The sequence below is a fragment of the Protopterus annectens genome, chromosome 8.part1 (assembly GCF_019279795.1).
Source record: "Protopterus annectens isolate FY-2018-M chromosome 8.part1, PAN1.0, whole genome shotgun sequence".
Classification (NCBI taxonomy): Eukaryota; Metazoa; Chordata; order Ceratodontiformes; family Protopteridae; genus Protopterus; species Protopterus annectens.
In genome coordinates, this window is record NC_056742.1 from 234,082,227 (window position 1) to 234,102,227 (window position 20,001).

The 20,001-nt window shown below is 37.2% G+C and overlaps 1 protein-coding gene across 1 annotated transcript in view; it reads left to right on the forward strand.

The window, feature by feature from the left end:
- The window catches only part of BEAN1 (brain expressed associated with NEDD4 1), a 545,865-nt gene that overhangs the window by 154,216 nt on the left and 371,648 nt on the right, over window positions 1–20,001 (forward strand). The window contains exon 2 of the mRNA XM_044081820.1: window positions 8,648–8,693. Coding sequence (XP_043937755.1) covers window positions 8,678–8,693 — 16 coding nt within the window. The 5' untranslated portion in view covers window positions 8,648–8,677. The remainder of the gene's footprint in view (window positions 1–8,647; window positions 8,694–20,001) is intronic.

Consider the following 20,001-nt stretch of genomic DNA (forward strand, 5'->3'; position numbering starts at 1 on the left):
TGTGTGTGTCTTTTATAAATGAATCCTGTTTGATCCTCATGTATTATGTGTGTCAATGATTTTTTAATTCTACTAACTAATATTGACATGAACATTTTATAATCATTTTTAAGTAAAGATATTGGCCTATAAGATGTACACTGTAAAGGGTCTTTGTTTTCTTTTATAATGGGTGTAATTAAGGAGTATCTCCATGAAATTGGAGTTGTGTTTTGTGCTAGAATTTCATTCAAAGTTGTGTGAAACAAAGATATTACTGAAGATGGAAATATCTTATGCAATTCATTAATTATTCCATCAATTCCTGGTGTTTTATTACTTTGACTTTCCTTGATTTTTTTGAGTAATTTATTTTAGAGATATTTGTTTTTGAATGTCTAACTTTAACTTTTCTGGTATCAACTTTACCTTTACTAATTTCAGGTCTAAGTTTGATGTATTAGTTATATGTGAAGTATCATTATAATGGTCAGAGAAATAATGTTTAAATGCATCTAGTATATCATTTACATCCAAAACCTTTCTGTTTTTTTTTCCTTCCTTCATGTATGTTGTTGTTCTTCTTTCGGCTTCTCCTGGTTAGGGGTTGCCACAGTGGAACCCCGGTCCGCTAATGATTGGCAGTAGATTTTTACAGTGCCGAGGTGCCAGCTCGATGCCCAACCTTCAACGAAGGCACGCCCATTCTATGCATGTCTTTCAAACACCACTTGACTGTGGGGAGGACATGCAGACTCCACACAGAAGGCACTCCAGCCGAGAATCAAACGGGAGAACCTCTTGCTGTGAGGCAATAATGCTACAGCTGCACCACTGTGGCTTAGTATACTTGTAATATTATTTTCAATCGAATGTTTTTAAATGTTATTGCTAAATTATGCATATGTTTGGGTGATACTGCATAGGAACTAAGTTTTAACCTTTCTACAGCTATATTAGTTTTGTGAGTTAGGATTTCATTATATCTTTTGTTTAAGTCTTCCAGTGCTTTTTTATGATTATTTTGTGTGTAAGTAGATGAATTAAGAATGAGATTTGTAATTTGTTTTTGGATGTTACATAATTCTGATTCCCACTCGTTTAGCTTGTTTTTATAGCATGAAAGAATTTTTCTATTTAGACAGGCTTTCAAGGTATCCCAAAGATTAATTACATTTATTTCAGTAGTGGAGTTTATATCTAAAAAGAATTGTACTTCTGAATCTAACCAAGGTTTAATTTTTTTAAATTTTGTAATGTAAGATGGAATTCTTGATATAAAAATTAATTTCTTATAATCTGTATGTATTTTGAGAATTAATGAATTATGGTCTGAAAAGGGACAAGGGATTGTGGAAAATTGAATTATTTTTGAATTTAGCTCTTGAGATATGAAGATTTTTATCAATTCTTGTGTGTGTCCCAAATCTGTGGTCTTGGTGTGAAAATAATAATGAATTGTTCTCCTTATAACTAAATGTATCAATTATATTTAAACTTTCTTCCCATTTCTTAAGTAGCTTTCCTATAGAACTTGCACATAAATTTCTTTTGCTTGTAGTCTCTGATTTATCCAATATACAATTAAAGTCACCTCCCAAAATCAAATTTCCTTTATGTACTCTAGTTATTAGATCCATGTGTTTTCTTACTGTCCCAACCCCAATACCTGGAAACCTATATATATTTACTAATGTCCAGAGTCTATTGTTATATTTTACTATTACTATGGCTAGGAGTCCATCTTTATCTTCATATTTGTAAATGATTTGAGGCATAGTGACATTTTTCCCCATAAAATTAAAGTTCCCGTAGTCTTTTTCTTATATGAAGAGGGAGATAAGATCATATATTCATTAGGATTCCAGCTAAAGGTATCATTTGTTTTGAAGTGAGTCTCTTGAAGAAATATAACGTGTACTTTATTTAATTTCATATATCTTAATAAATTAGATATTTTCCTTGGATTGTTTAAACTGTTAGTGTTTAAAGATAAAATAGTCAATTCTCATTATTTAGCTTTACTTCATATTTGTTTTGTATTATATTTTGTAATACCATACCAAATGTAAAATATGTAACTACTGTGTTAATAATTCTCATTGTAGTCAATATTTTAATTTTGGTCAAATAACTTAAAATAGACTTTAGTTCAGGCCAATAAAAAAAAGAAAAATGCCAAAATTACTTGTATAACAACAAGTATATAAAAATTTTTGTAAACCCTCTAATGTACATGAAGTAAAATACACTTCCAATCTGCTAGATGAGAAGAAATCTAACAGATTGTCTACCACAACTTCCCTCATGAAAAAAGAAAGAAAAAAAACTAACTCCTTTCGAGCTTCAGTACACCTTTTCTCTTATCTTGGAGATTTATCAATATTAGTTATTATTTCCCTATATAACTATTAATAATGAATGAACATAATGTATGGAAATGAGTATTGATTTGGTAATACAATTTAATTTTAGATTAGATCAGACTACTTTTTCAGAATATAATCATCCTATCATGCACTACTTAAACATTCATAAAGTAAAATCTCATTTATAACACAGTAAATGTTGCTTAACATTAGTTCTCTTTAGCCTGAGAGTGGTATATATATATATATATATATATATATATATATATATATATATATATACATATTAATAGTCTCCAATATTCTGATATGACCAATATATTAATGATTATGTCAGATAAACACTCTTCTACATACTAAAAATATATTATAACTGAGTGAAGTAGATTTAGAAATGTATCAATAAGTGAAGATAAATATGGACAAGTCTATTCAGAACACTTGAATCATACTACAAAAACTATGTAGTCCATAGAATAAACCCTTAGAGTTGTGTTCACTAGAGATGATAATGTATATATGTTTGAGTGAACAATACATGTCATAAATCTCTACGTATCACTCACATGTTTTCAATTAGAAACAAATGAAAACATAACCAGATTCAGTTTATTTTATGTCCACCCATATGTAGTTGTGACAAATTAAAAGAAAAAATGAAGAAAGATCACATTAGACATAGTGATCACTCATTGATGATGAAACAAAAGCAATTTGCACTAAGTGGCCATGTGGGTAATAAATTTATAAATTTCTTACTGCTAATGCATAGTTATAATATCAATTCATATCATGAGAATATCATCACAGAATATTGAACAAAATGCTAGTAAAGACAGAGTATTATTGAAGCTGTTCTGCACAGCCACAGTTCCTTAGAACCTTTATAATATAGTATTTATCAAAGACTGTGTCATGCAGCAAGATACAAGAGTAGGCAGACTCCTTTCTTTATTATTAAATTGTTAAAAGTAATGCCACTCTAAAAAATACAAAACCTATTAAGCTGAACAGTGCCTTAAGAAATCTTTCTATCCCATATCTGTTTAATTAGTATTCTACTTTAATTTCTCATCAAGAATTACAATTTACAAATCTGTCTTATTTTACTACTTGAAGCAGTAGCAAAAGCAGACCATGAAGACATTTTCTCATGGGCCCTTTACTTTAAAGAAATAAAGATGAAATTCCAAGATGAACTCATTTTACCAACCATCTCACTAAGAGACGGATAACCTTATTATTTAAACAGTTGTCAATACTCAGTAGAAATATCAGCTGCATAATAGTCAGCTATGCAACTAATGTCTGAAGGATTAAAGGCAGTTTATGTTATAAATCCCTGCCTTAACCAGATGTGTAGCATACAGAATATCATTTAGGATTTGTGCTTCTTAGGAACCTATGTCTGTAAATGTGTAAGAGAGGGCAGAGCCTAGATGGCAAACAGATAAGCATAATTTTTAGAGCTCCAAAAAAACAGTACTAGAAAACAGGGAAGAAATTATTTTCATTAACCAGAAATAGAAACAAAATTAAGGAAATTAAGAACTACAACTCTACCAAATTTCAAGAAATATTATTGAGTTTTTCCTGTCAAAATATTCTGGAGAACAACACAGCTGTTTGGTAATGATTGCCAGTTTAAAGAATGCTCACTCAGAAACCACTCTGAAGGAGATTCCACATTACATGAACTGTCATTGAAAATGGATAGATTCACTGATAATTTGGAAAGTCTCAAAGAAACCTGCCAAAAGCAAGCAGATGTACTAAAAGAAATACTGCAGCAACAACAAAGTAAATTATTTGATATGGAAACGTCACTAAATGACATAGATGGAAGACTCAAAGACGAGGAAAATCAGACAGAATTCTTACTTCACCAAAAATAACTGTCTACTTAATAAAGTGGATGATTTAGTGAATAGGGAGAGGAGAACTAATATAAGAATATTTAGCCTTCCAGAAAAAAAACTGAGGGAGAAGTCATCATCACCTTTTTGAATTCCTGGCTTCTTGAAGTGCTTGATTTAAAAGAGGGATCATCAAATGGAATAGAAAGAGTTCACAAAGCCATAGAAAAATCTATACCCTCTTCACCTAATGCACCACCAAGATCAATTGTGGTAAAGTTTCTGCCCTTCTTGGATAAAGAGCTCATTTTAAAAACAGCCTGGAGAAAGTCCCATAACATATAAACAGGGTCAGATCAGATTTGACAATGATTATTCTGCAAAAGTGCTAGAAAGAAGGAAATAAACGTGGCCATTAGTGAAACTTCTCAAACAAAATAAAATAAAAGTGCAGATGGTATATCCTGCTAGAATCAGAATTTTCTATTCAAATGACTTGAGAACCTTTAACAACATTGAAGTAGCTTATACCTTCATCAAGAATAATAATATCATCACAATTCCTGAAGAAATGTACTGGACTGTTTCCACCAACTTGAAAAGATCTCCAGAAAAAAAAATAATTGGTCTGATGTAAGGAAAAAGAAACCAAGAACTGATTCTAAAACTGCACAGTCTTCCAAATCTCTCAAAGAATCAACAAAGATATAGACTTCTGGACTTTACCTCAAAATGTATGTTATCTATTATATTGCCTATTATACTCTGAGACATTTATACTTTTTCTTAAACTTATACTTTATGCAACATACTCATCACAAGTCTAGTGGTTGTGTCTGATAATGTTAAATGGTTTTATAACTTAGAGTGACTTCTAAAAATATAGTTACATCTCATTCATAGGCAATGAGGAAAACCAGATTCAAATGTTATCTTTCACTTTAGTATAATTAGTTATATGTAAAGGAAGAACAGAGACAACATATGCACAAATGTTTTTTTCTCTTCTCCCTTTTTATTAATAGTATATTTAGTTCACCTCATTGTTGCATAGTAAGAATTGGAAGTTTTTAATCATAGTTTCTGTGGCTTGCTGACTTCACTACACTTCAAATTCCCATTTTAAAAGTAACATAGATATCCATATTTTTAAATGTGGAAAAAAACAGTCACTATAAACAGAGTTCCCTTACTGGGTTCTGACAATGCTGTTATTTGAAACTTTCTTGTGCACTAGTTAGAGCTCCCCTTGTCTGCTATGAAAGATTTAAGGTGGAAATAGTTAAGGAATTCCCTGCTTGTCTGTTGTTAAGGTAGAGCTTGTAGTGTGATATCAGTTGCACAATCAGTATATTTTAAGCTCATTTAACATGGTCTTTGGATTATTAAAAATCTACAAACTCTGACTTATTTTAAATAAATAAAAAGAATAGGTGTGAAATCTAGTGACAGAGTAGCTGTTTTTCATGTAGGTAACACAAAAGAGAATAATTTACAGTAAAATTGAATAACATCCAATTGAAAAAGTAAAAGAAGCATTACAGACTACATTGTTACACTTGAAGTAAACACAGTCCTTTCTTACTTGCGAATTATTCCTATCTAGGCTGTAAGATACACTGTGCTATGGTGATCCAATAAAATGACATGCCTGATAGTTTTGTAAGCATCTGTTCTGTTACAGCGTTGCAAGTGTAAGTAGGAAAATATGTGTGTGAGATGCACACATCAGCTGCAGTTGTAACATACTTCTGTGCACATAATAAGTAAAATTAAGACAGGTTTTAGACATATTATACTGAATACTTCATTAACCTGGTAACATAAATCATCTAATTTCAGAAGCCACAAAGGGACTTATTACCTTGTACTAATAACTCCTGCTTGTTTGAATATAATGTGCACATTGATTTATTAGATAACATAATAAACCCTGTACTGTGCAGTGTTGTCATTTTCCTCTGCTCACACTGCCTAGACATGTTCAATTGAATTGCTTAAGTAGTAACCAAATAAATAGTGAATACAGTAGGTAGTAAATTACTGATTACTCTCCTCACCCTTTAGTGTGTTCTAATCTTTGGTAAGTGGGGCTCAACTTTCAGTAAAGTGGCAAAGATGCTGGTAATTATCCAAAATTCTTACACCAACATGCAAGTAGTTGTTTAACTGCACTACTAAATTGTGTGGGCATGTGTACTTATTTTCTATGATGAACAGTTGATTTATTCCCAGCAAAACTTTAAGCCATGGTTCTATAACTCATAACATTGGCATCTCAGACAGTCTTGTGAGTGCCTGTTGATGTATTGTGGGAGTTGCCTTGATGACGGGGAAGTACTGGGAAATCTATAGTAAAATTGCACATAAATTAGCATAATAAAGTAGTTTAGATGTCATTCATTCTACCAAGAATTGTTTGAATTTGTACATTTATTAATTGCTGGGGGGCCAACTGTTTGAAAAGTGTGTCCCATTTTTCTCTAAATACCAGGTGGGTTGCAGGGCAGTAATAAACATTTGCGAGTACAAAGTGGAATCTTTTGACTACACTTAGGAAGAATATTTCTTTTTCAACACAGTTAATTTTCTTTCTATTGATGGATAAACCACATTTGATTATATTTTGATTAAATGCTTTAGGCTACTAAGCAGTTGTACTTTTTTTTTTCTTTTTCGTTTTTGTTTGTTTGAAGTAAGTCTTGGTACTGTAATGACAGTAATATCTGAAGGATACATGGACGTAAGTACTTCTTTTTTTTGTTTTTTTTAATAATGCATTCCATCCTTAAAAGAATCATGGAAGATGTCATAAGAATGCAGCATCTACAGTGCAAGGCAGAAGGCAAAATAATATTCAGTTCAGTAATTGTTTAATGTTAATGGAATACTTATTTTCTAATATTTAGTAAATTCACTGAAATATTATTCTATGATCTTTTTTCTTGAATGTTCTCAGTTTACTATTTAATATGAAATTCTAAAATGTTGAAAGGTTTTGTTTTTGTTTGTATGGTTTGCTAAGCTTTGTAGCTTTAAAGCATAAGTAGACATTGAAGCCTACACTGTTGTACACTAAGTATGCACAATCTGTGTGCAGGAACATCCCTACCATTTTTTGTGCTTTCTAGTCATTCAGGAAGATTAAACTAAGTGTATATGTAGTCTACACTTTGTGGTAACCTTTATGAATCACCCTCAATATTTAAGGCTGCAAGAAATCAGTAGGAAAACTAAAATTAGGATGTAGACGGTATGAGTTATGCTTGTGTTGTCTAGTCACTCAGAATGGTGTACTCTTTGTTTACAGTTAGTGTAGGTGTTAGTGAATCCCAATGCATCTGTAAACAGAGTGAGTATATGCTATAGCCTTATAATTTGTCATTATTCTATTATTTTGTATATAGATCATTTCTAGAATTTCATTGCTAAAGCAAGTATTAAAAGCAATAACAGACAAATGTACATTATTCCTTTTTGAATGATAATTATAAAAACATAAATATCATTAATAATTTATTTATTTATTTTATTTTTTATTTTACATTTGTTGACCGGGCTAGTCTAACTGGATACAGGTCCATTTTCAGTAGAGGCCCGGGGAGATAAGCTTCACTTTAAACTAAATAAATCAAGACAAACAAACAAAAGTCCATGCAATATATAAAGTACATATACTTGAAGAATTTCTTCATCAACTTGAGTTATACAGTACTGAAAATATACAGATTGTGACTACTGAGTTTAATAAAGTAAAATACAGTATTATTACCAAGGGAAAGAGATAGATATTCAGCATTAGTATATTGGTTATGAATGTGCCTTTATAAAGATGTAAATTGGTTATGAAAAAGTGTATAACACTGAGAAGTGAGAGAATTATTGAGTGTATGTACATGGAGAAGTAATTACAGTCATAGTGAAAGAAATAGATTGGTTAATATACAAGGTGGAAAGATAAGAGCTCACTGAAGAAGGCAAATGTTGTTAGTAGCATACTCAGTGATAGCATCTTGGGAAATAAGATACTAAGAAGGGGTGAGGGATGAATTTGCTAATACTGCAACGTGGGTTATTGGAGGAGAGTTATAGAATAATGTTGTATTGGGGGGTGTTAGTACAAGGACAGAGCCATTGTGTTTTTAGTTGACTCTTTAGTTGCTTTTTAAAGAGTGGTAATGATGAGATAGATGTAAGTTTAGTGGGAAGCTTGTTCCAAATCTTCCCCACTGTATTAGATGTAATACAATAATAATGTATGAGTGCAGTATATTTGTCATCACTAGATCCAGTTCATGACTTTAGTCCTGATCAGTGCTTACGCAGGAATCTATAAATGAGGAACAGTCATGTTTGACCAATTGTTGTTTATGAATCCAGGCAGAATGTGTTGTGATGCAGCCTGATTTTAAGCTCTTAATTTATCAATACTTTTTTTTTCAGGAATCTACTGGATAGTAATCCATTCCGGTAATGATGGATGGTCACGGTAAGATACCTGCTAAGTATTTTGGTTGGTATTAGAGAGAATGTTTGTAATGCTTACTTTGCACTCAGAAAGTTTGCATGATTTGCATGTCGTACAACTCTGTTCTATCATTGCACATACTATGAAACAGGCTTTGTTAAAGGACACTTTTTATACTTAGGTACTCATAATTTTACCTGCTGTAAGTTATTAGAAATGTTTACATTGTTTGCATTTTTAACTCATTACATTTAGCTCTTGGGTATACTTACTATACATTTGTCCTATGTATTTCTTTTTTTTAAATTTTATCATTTTCAGTCATAGAGACATTATAAAACAAAGCAATATTATACAAAACTAAAAAAAAATTTATAAAACTATATACAAAAAGTATAGAGGTTGCTTTCTAAGCCCAGATTATTGAATTTAAAATGTCTTCTTCAGTCTACTTAAATCTAGAGTGAAGAGCCAGATCATGGTCAAGTAGGGTCCAAGGCAGGATTATGGATTGGGACCCCCTACACACAGAGCAGCCCCCCCCAAAGCAGCACCCCCACACACACAGCCATTCTGCTGTCGTATTACTTGGGAATTTCTCCCCAGTTACCATAAACACTGTACAAACCTGTCAGTGTATATATTATGTTCTTCTTTACTTTTACAATGATTACAGATATTTGGATTTAATTTAAAACTTTTACCCCAGGATTCAGTAAACTCTGTGTCTGGCATGGAGAGGACCATACCCATGCAAGCTCAGCCATAGCAGTAGTATGCCTTGCATATTCATGAAGGAGCACTGCTGTTATGGCTATTCGGACACTGAGTGCAGGGGGCATGTCTAAGCAGTGCATGCACATCTAACATACCCCCTGCACTCAGAAAGTGCTGTATGGCACTTTTAAAAATATTTCAGTGTACACGGACAATGAAATGTAATAAAATGAGTATTTCAGTGTCCACAGACACTGAATAGATAGGAGAGCAAGAAACAATGCAGGGGGTGTGCGACAGGTTCAGTCACACATCCCCTCCATTGTAAAAGCACTGTGCAGCCATAGCCATCAACTGTACAAGTTTCCACAGAATGCCCAGATGCCTACCTCACCTACTTCACTGACTCCACTGGCAGCAAACTAGGTTAAGAAACAAACCCAGAAGGTTGAATTGTCACATAAAATCCTTTATTTGTTAGTGGAATGTATTAGGTGTAAGCCGATTCCCAGGGGTCTTAGATCTTGGAAATATCCCACTAGGTTTTTGCAGGGTTCTCCCTTGCACCACGACCTCATTGAACTTTTTAATAAGCAAGGTGGTGAACTGTTGGGGCTGCTAATTAAACACAACTAACGTGAAACTGAGCAGCTCATTGCTGAAGCAAACACTTTAGATACTGTGATTGTGTTCGACACTTTGCTTATGTAAAGTTAGAGCAGACCTGTAGAGTATTGAGCAGTACTGTTGTAAAAAATAGAAGCCAATACAGTTGTTAATGGATGTTTTAGTCTCTCCCCCACCTGTCATCTGCATCAATAATTATTATTCATATACTACGGGTATGTTGTTCTCAAAACCTGTTGTTGGGACACGTGTTCTATTATTGTTCATATATTTAATTCATTGTATATTACCATACCTTGTTCAAATACCATTATTGGTGGCCTGTTGCCATCAATGTAACTTACATGCTGTTAAAATGCTTACTGTTGTTCCATTTATCCATGTGTTCTGTTTGCTATGCAGCTGTTTCAAATTTGTTGGTTTGGGTTAATGGGAACACCCATGTTGTTCATGACTAACCAATATTTCTTGGAAAACCACAACATCATAGCACGCTTGGGGAAGGCACATCCCAGTGGATCTGCCTGTCCCTCCCCATCTGACCATGGCATCAGGCCCCAGCATGTCTGGGACCCAACCTGGAACATCCACTTCCACTGGTTCTGCACCACCTTTGGGTGAACTGCCTCAATGGATGGGGCCCCTCCCCACTCCGAGCATGGGCATGGAGAGGAGTCCGTCACCTGCCGACAGTTCTGGGGTATGGTGCAAGCATCATACAATCTGAGTTAGGTGGGCAGCTGCACCAGATGGAGGGCCGCCTGGTGCACTTTGAGGGGCAGGCTGCCTCTCTTGTCCTGCCCCCAGCACAGCCACCTTTGGGGCCGTGAAGGTGCAGTGGTGACTGCCCATGGGTGGGAACCTCAGTCCCTGTGTATCCATTTGGGGGCTCATGGGCCTCTGATTCCCATCCACCCTCCCCATCCAGGGTGTTTACCCCCTCATGTGTCATATACAACCCCTGTCTGCTGTCTTGTGTGTCTTGCCTCTCTGAAAACGCTACCTCTCCTACCCAAACTACCTCCCCAAACATACTTACAGCCATTCCCAACATCCCACTCTCACCTATAAAATAAAAAAAGGCATGCGTCCCACAAAAAAATTATTGCCCCATACATAACTTTACATTTCTCCCCCATGTACAGTGAAATTAATCAATCTACCCACAAATCATTCTCCAAATGTCTGTCGCCAACACCCCTCCCTGTGGGGTGTGAGGCTGTAAATTCCAAATTCTACACATTATTCACAGCTGTTGCTGCAGAAGAGATGTAGAGCTATGGTCCTTTCCTACACCCATCCTGCACATCCCTAGCTGGTTTTCCAGGGCACCACTCCTTGCCTCCAATTTCCACCCATCCCCAGTACCGCTACATTTATAGGTACTTTACCACACCCCTATTACAACACCCAATCAGTTTCACCATCATACTCTTTCCACCCTGCATTACCACCCTATCAGCTTTCAACTAACACAATTTTTCCTCCATCCACTCTACTACCTCCATTCTGATCATCTGACCTTATATTTGTTGTGTCATCAAACAACTGATTCCAACCACTTGACTCTGACCTCATTATGTTATACTACTCTTTATATTATATATACTCACTTTGTATGAAAATCAACAGCATAATGGGTATCAGTTCCCTGCTGGCCATACCATCACCCCAGCTTTAGAATATCCCACCTTTAGCCATACCACTAATATTGAGTACAACTCAGCATCATTTTCAGTCATACAGCATACCATCCCCCAGCACATTAGCTCTAGATCCAAACAGTACTACAAACTTTTAAACAAATTCCTGAGGCTTATCACTGAGTATAGGCCTAGCCTTATACTCATTGGTGACATTCACCCCAACCCAGGCCCATCCACCATCGATACAAATACCCCCTCAACCTGTAACCCAAGCCACAAAACTATAACCAGTAGACCAACTAACTCTCTCCTTGTCTGTCATCTCAATATTAGAAGCATTAATAATAAGGTAGACAAACTACATGCCCTCCTGGCTGTCTACTCCCCTGATATTCTCTGTCTATCTGAGACCTGGTTAAAACCTAACATTACTGACAATGAAGTGCTACCACCTGGGTATAATATACACAGGCTGGGTTGTGTTTCCAGGAAAGGGGGAGGGGTGGCTGTACTCTGTAAATCTGAGTTGAATGTGACCATAGATGTTATTCAACCACCTCAGATCAATAACTCGGAGATTATTGCCACTAGATTGCAACTTAACAAAAGTAAAAGCATCAACATCATCTGTATGTATATTCCCCCAGGTAATAATGTAGCCACACTTGAAGACACGCTTCACTGGCTATCTTGTCATTACCCCCAAGAAACCCTAATACTAAGAGACTTTAACATCGACTGGGGCTCTTGTTCCACAGAATTCCCTTCTACCCACATCAACTTGCATGCATTTACACAAACCATAACCACCCCTACCAGGCTAGGTAAACCCATCCAAAAAGATAGCATACTCGACTGGATACTCGTAAATAGTAACCCCCAACTGTACACTGCTGGTACCCTCCCAGATGACCTAAGCGACCATCTTCTCACTTACATAGTTAAGGATAAAGCCATTACACCACAACAACCCCTACTCAGAAAAGTCAGGAGCAAAAGAAACTTTGACCCTGACAAATTCCAACTGGAACTTAGCTCCTATAATTGGTCCATGCTAAAACACCTACCCTTAGAGGAGGCAGTTGCCTAATTTAACAATAAATTTCTTGGAATTCTTGATCTACATGCACCTGCCCACTCAAAATGTACAAAAGCAAAAACCGCACCATGGCTATCTAAAGAGACAAGACTAAAAATTACCAGCAGAAACAAACTATGGACAAACTATGGGCTCAATGGCACTCCACAAAAGATCCCCATGATCATGTTAAATATAGGTATGCTAGGAATGAAACAAAAAAATTTATTCTACAGGACAAAAAACAATTCTACTGTAATTTACAAACAACCAACCGGAACAATCCTCAGAAGTTCTGGGCAGGGCTGAACAATCTACTTCATCCTGGTAAAACATCTACACCTATCCCTGCTGCTACCATTGATAAATCTCCAGAGGAGGTCTCTGACAGTTTTAACCATTTCTTTACTGAAACAATTCAAGCCCTAGCTAGCCAATTACCTTCTAGCTCCCCTGCTCCTGATACTACTACTACCTCTAAAAACCAACTCTTGTTTTCCTTCCAACCAGTGTCCATATCATTCATCCATAACTTGATCAAAAAATTAAAACCCACCACACTCTCCACTGACCAACTCCTCGCCGAGCACCTTCAAAAATCAGCTGATGCCATTGCCTATCCAATATTGATACTAATCAATCATACCATAGCAGAAGCTAAAATTCCCACCATTTGGAAAACATCCTACTTAATCCCACTACATAAAGGAGGTTCCTCTATGGAATTTTCCAATTATAGACCTATAGTTATACTTTCTCCACTTGCAAAGATTATGGAAAAATGTATACAAAAACAATTTATGCACCATCTAATCCAAAATTACCTCATGGCAGATACCCAGCAAGGTTTTCGTCTACACCATAGCACAACCTCAGCGTTAATGGCTTTTACCAATACCATAAACAATAACCGTAACAATAATCACATATCCTCTGCCCTATTCTTGGATCTTTCCAAGGCATTTGACATGGTTGACCACCAACTTCTGGTTCACACCTTGCAAACTTTCCACCTTGATACTAAAGCCCTTCTTTGGTTTACATCCTACCTTAAAGGAAGACAACAGGCTGTCCTACGGCAGAACAAGCTCTCTAATCTATTACCAAACACCATTGGAGTACCACAAGGCTCCATATTATGGCCCCTACTGTTTTCCATCTTTATTAATGACTTGTATACAGTCATACCAAACATCAGCTGTATCCAATACGCTGATGACTCCACCCTGATTAGCTCAGCTACGTCTCCCACAGACCTGAGGGTCACTACCCAGTCCACCTTTAATACCATATAATTTTGGCTCTCTGAACATATATTGTTACTAAATCCCAAAAAAACTAAAATGCTGTTATTCTCTCCAACTCATAGGTCTGCTGCCTTCACCTTCAACATAAATGCAAAAGATGGGACAATAATTTACCCTGACCCCTCTACAAAATTACTAGGTGTCATTATTGACAATAACCTAAAGTTTGAACTACATGTAAATCAAACAATCAAGAACATCAATAAAAAACTTGGGTCACTGTATAGAATAAAAGCCTTCCTAACCCCTCCAGCTAAGATGGCTATAGCTCACTCTCGTCTACTCTCAGCACTTTTGTACGCCTCCCCCCTTCTCTCCAATCTAAACAAATCTGTACTAATTAGACTGTCAGCTTGTTACAATCATATTGCCAGGTTTGCCACTGGACTGCCTTTTAAAACACACCACTGCATCAACCTAAAACAGCTTGGGTGGCTTGAACTCCCCAGTCTCATCCAATATAACCTGCTGATCATGGCAAACAAAATCCTCTATAACCCAGATAACACAGCAGCCCTTCAAAATATTATCACCCCCCACAACAATCCAAGACTGCTTCTGTCCTTGAACAAACTTCTAATTCAGACAATCAAAATCAACAATGCAGCTGGAGATGCCCTCTTTGTAATGCTGCAGGCAGAGCCTGGAACTTACTTCCAGGTGATATTACTTTGCTCTCCTCCCTAGGACAATTTAAAACTAAACTCAAACAACATATGGCATTTAACTGGCTTTGCCACTGCAACAAGCCTGGCTAACTCTCAACATGAATGTAAATAACCCAAGGTGTATCTCATGTCTGCCTATGTATTCTTTGATGATACTATTTATGTACTCTTCTTTTACTTGTATTATTGTATCTGATAACTCCGAGCTTATCTCCCTGGGCCTCCACTGAAAATGGACATGGCTCCAGTTCGACTATCCTGGTCAACAAATGTAAAATAAAATAAATAAAATACATTTTCCTGATGTTTTACCACCTGCCTGTCCCCCTTTCACCACTTTCCTATCACCCTTTTTTCTTTTCTTTAATTAAAATTAGCACGGATGTAAGTGGGAGCAAGGGTGCTAAGTGAAGCTAAGAGGGTTTATTCGTCTCTTAGCATCGCTTAGCTCCACAAAAAAACTCACAAACCCACTTACAACTGCTTAAAAGTGCCTTAATCACTCTGTCTCCATCAGCCCTTGTTCTGCCCAGCAATAAAACAATCAGCCTTGCCAAGTATCAAATCCAGGAGGCTGTGCACTATAATCACAGCAATGTACCACTACACCATCTGAGCTGTGGGAACCTGTAATGCTTTTACAAACATATCATACATTCTGGTCATTTAACATTAATGAAAAAAATGTCATCACTTCCAAGTCTTGAACCCAGGACACTGTGCAATACAATCACAGCAACATACTTCTACACCATTTGAGCTGTAAGAAGTTATAATGTTTTCACAAACATATCATGCACTGCAGTCATTCAACATAAGGGAAAAATATATATCCATAGTACTCATATAAATATCTATGCATATACAAATATACACACACACACACACACACATATATATATATATATATATATATATATATATATATATTTACATATATATAGGCACACACACATATATATATATATATATATATATATATATATATATATATATATATATATATATATATATATATATATATATATATATATATATGGGAGCACTACATAATCCTGAAAGCCCAGAATCCTGAGACCAAAATCCTAAAAACTCAAAATCCCGAAAACTCAAAATCGCGAAAGCACACAGGATACCAACACTTAATATATTCCAGCACAAGTACATACAGAAACATATTACCCTTCAACTATACGCAGGGGGAAAGCCCCCCTATACTCCCATGTGGGGGGCTGTGCCCCCCACACCCCATGCTACTTAAATATAACCACTCCGAGATTACACTTCAGTGCACTAAGTGCAATCTCGGAGCTGATATAGTTAAGTAGCAGGGGGTGTGGAGGGGCACAGCCCCCCACATGGGGGGGTGCAGGGGGGCTTTCCTCACTGCTTATACTTGGAGAAGAGTAATGTGGTTTGTGTTTTATTTGTTCTGTATGTACTTGTGCTGGAATATAGTAAGTGTTGGTATCCTGTGTATTTTCAGGATTTTGAGTTTTCAGGATTATAAACTTTCAGGATTTTGGTCTCAGGATTTTGGTCTTCAGGATTTTGGGCTTTCAGGATTCTGTAGCACTCTTATATATACATACATATATATGTATATATATATATATATATATATATATATATATATATATATATATATATAAATCAATCTCTTACTGCAAGACATCTGCAAAAAGCCAGACAAAGTGGAGGGATAAAGGTCAAACAATAGTAACATCCTTGGAATATGCCTTTTATATGTGTAGATGTTTGTTAGAGTAGCATGGTTTGATTTAACATATAATTCCTGATAGATTCCAGGTCTGAAACACAAATGAATGTCATTATTTACTGATGCCGTTGCTCATATCATCCCTGTGATGTGTCAGAAACCCACAACTGTTATAGGCAACAGACCAAACATATGAGCCAAGTATCTGGATAGTGTTTAGACATGTGGACAGTGCAGAGGTATGACTGCATTCATGTATCAGAATATAGAAAACAGTGACAGCTGCCTACCATTTCACCCAGCAACTTCTGAACCATAGTAAGACCAACACGACACTACCCCAAATCAGCTCTGGGGAATTACCCATGTATTTCCAAATATATTATGCACTACGGGCATGGAACTGTAGGGAAAAGCAGATATTGTTGAAAAAATGTCCACCCACAACCATTTGCACCACAGTCACAGCAACATACCAGTACCCCAAATGAACTCTAGAGTAGAACAACTGTTTGAACAAACATATCCTGATTGCTAGTCACACACTACACCAACATATACTGGCCCAACTCAAAATCTATTGGGAATCCAGAGATGTTACAGGGCATTACTCACTCTGCCCCTACAAACATATACACCTAATAGACCACCAGCACCTGTAGCAGCATGCATAGTCAGATAGAAAAGGATCTATGACACTCACATCTGCTACTCTCCTTACTCAGCCCAACAAACATTTACACACAACACTGCTACACAGTCTTGACAGTCTATTAACAATGGCCAGGCATACATAATTCTCAACTGTACAGACTTCCACAGAATGTCCAGGGTGTGGGACCATATTTATGGCTACTGCCGCATACCACTTCCAGGAGTCTGCTAAGTCACTGGGGTGATACCTGGAGTGTAGTCAGTAAATAATGATATACCATACCTCTGAACCTCTTACTGCCAGACATCTGGACAAAGCATGACATACTTGGGGGACAGTGGGCCAGAAAGAGGGACATATCGCACATAATGGTGTTACAAACTGAAACAGTTGCTGGTGTTACAGACTTTGTTGTAACATAACATCCCTGAAGGATATGATATCTGAAACACTAATGGATGTCAACATTTACTGACTACAATCCTCACATTATCCTACTGATTTCACAAAAACAGAAGTTGTCTGAGGAACAGACCAAACATAACAGGCAAACCTCTAGGCAGTCTGTGGACATCAGGACAGTTGAGAGGTATGCCAGAGACATATCACTGTCAGATGTCAAGTCACACAGAAAATGCATGTCCAGACAAACCCTGTTAATCTAGCAATCTTCTATGTCTATAACAGTGATACTTATGTACAATCTGTACCTAATTCTGGAGCTTTGTCCCCCATGTTGTTGGGCTGTCTCCACATGTATTGTCCTGAGAGATACTCCCACCTACATTCTGTGAAGCTGTAGCCCCTATACCTCCATAATGTCCTCCATACAGGCAAGGAAAAGGGACAAGACCCACATGAAGGATTTAATTATAGCACTGTGTTGCTATGGCATGGGCTAATGGAAATACAACACAGCTGCTCTGGATGCAGATAGCGATTGGTGCACATGCCATCACCTGCTCATGAGCATTATCTAGAAAAGGCAAGCTGATGCCTATGCAACACAGGTCTGAACCCTACTACACAAAGACAGACTGTGACTACACAAACCTAACCATTTCCATTGCTGTGAGGAAACTCTTCAGCACTATAACAGGTATGTGAAGTACGTAAGCGGGTAATGGAATGCAGAAAGGGGGGATGCAATAATGTCAAATAGGACATTAAACACTAGGCTACAACAAGACCTGATGGACTCACATTCTGCTGTCTGGCACCTATTGCCATTCCCGCTCGCCCTGTCTGCATTGACATGGATCACATCTCTGGCTCCTGAGTCACTCCAGCAAAGGTCAGCTCATGTATGACTACTACTGGAGTGTCTGTTGTCCAATACTGTGTGCGACACTGCTGGGCCAGCTAACTGGGATGTTGTAATTATTCATATGTCACCTGTGAATGCTACTCTGATACGTATGCTTGTCTTACAAATGTAAGAGACCTATATAGGGTATATGCATAGTGCACAACAGGTGCAGGAGTGTGTGTTGAACTGTATGTGATAAACTGAGCCCATACCTGACAACTGTCCAGAGTTTTGCAGACTGACCACATGTCTGCCTCATATTTGTAGTCAATGCCTCATACAGTTGTGCATTGTCTGGCACATCACTGGCAACCCATTAAAGACTGACGTCATAACATAATAGCATACATTGGATTGTCAGATGTCATATCCTGCAGAGCAGACCTGTGAATGTGACACTGTTTATGCTGGCAACTAAGTGTGTTTCACCTAGATTCATAAAGTGAGACTATTTTCTGGCCTTTGCCCACCAGTGATGTGTGCCTTTGTGCAGATGTCTTGCTCTAACAGGAGCTAAGTGACTTACCATGAAACCCATGTCAATGCAAGCATACCTTGTCCTGTAGGATGCCAACATTTATGCAGTCACTGACACCTGCTTTGTAGCTGTCAGTCATCTACCCTGCCCCTGAGTAACTTCACCTACCCAAACATAGTGTGCAATGACCTATGACACCTGAACATGAACATACAGAGATTCCTCGGCTTTGTCAATGGCAATGCAGTGGATCAGCCGGTCAACACTCCTACAACAGGTTGACATATCCTGTACCTGGTCCTAACCAACATGAGTAGCCACTGTAGCACTCCTACAGTGTCATCCTCCTTGGTAAGATCTGACCACATAGCCATCACCGTTCAGGTCACCATCTCCCCTGCTCATCCCCTTTACAGTGTCAAACAAAATTAACTTTACACAAATGACTATGAACCTCCTCAGAGCAGGTAGAAGTAGCTTTGCAGCCAATGTCCCATCAGTTGGAATTAGCAGTAGTGTCCAGGCCCACACCACAATACTATGTGGGCACCTACATAGCTGTATGGACTCGGCAACACCTGATAGGACAACATCATCTCCCTCAAGGTAGGGTAAACATCCATGGTGGCTAGCAGCAATGCACAAATACCATAATAAGTAGAAATAATTGCTGAAGAGGGCCAAGAAGGAACAGGTGCCTCACTGGAAGCAATGTCGCCTTGGTCTGCACAAGCAAACAAGGTCAAAGGTGAATTACCCTAAGGCTATCTTTGAATGCAAATTGGACACATCCACCAAGGCCACTCAGTAGGCCTTCCACACATGTGTCTGCAATCCCAGAGGCAACACACAAATATGGTGGTCAGTAACACCACATACAGATATGGCATAGGTATAGGCAACCAGCTGCAGACAGGTGAAGTGTAAACATCACCCCATCCCTCCATTGGTACACATGTGCATGCACAGTACCTGCCCCCTCCCCTCATCATCAGGAAGCAGGTCCATAATGCCTTCTCAAAGGCAACACACAGAAGTCTCCATAGGCCTGATACCATCCCTGGCTGCATCCTACATGAACACAGGCATGGGTCTCAGATCCATTCTGCACTGTAGTCAACCAC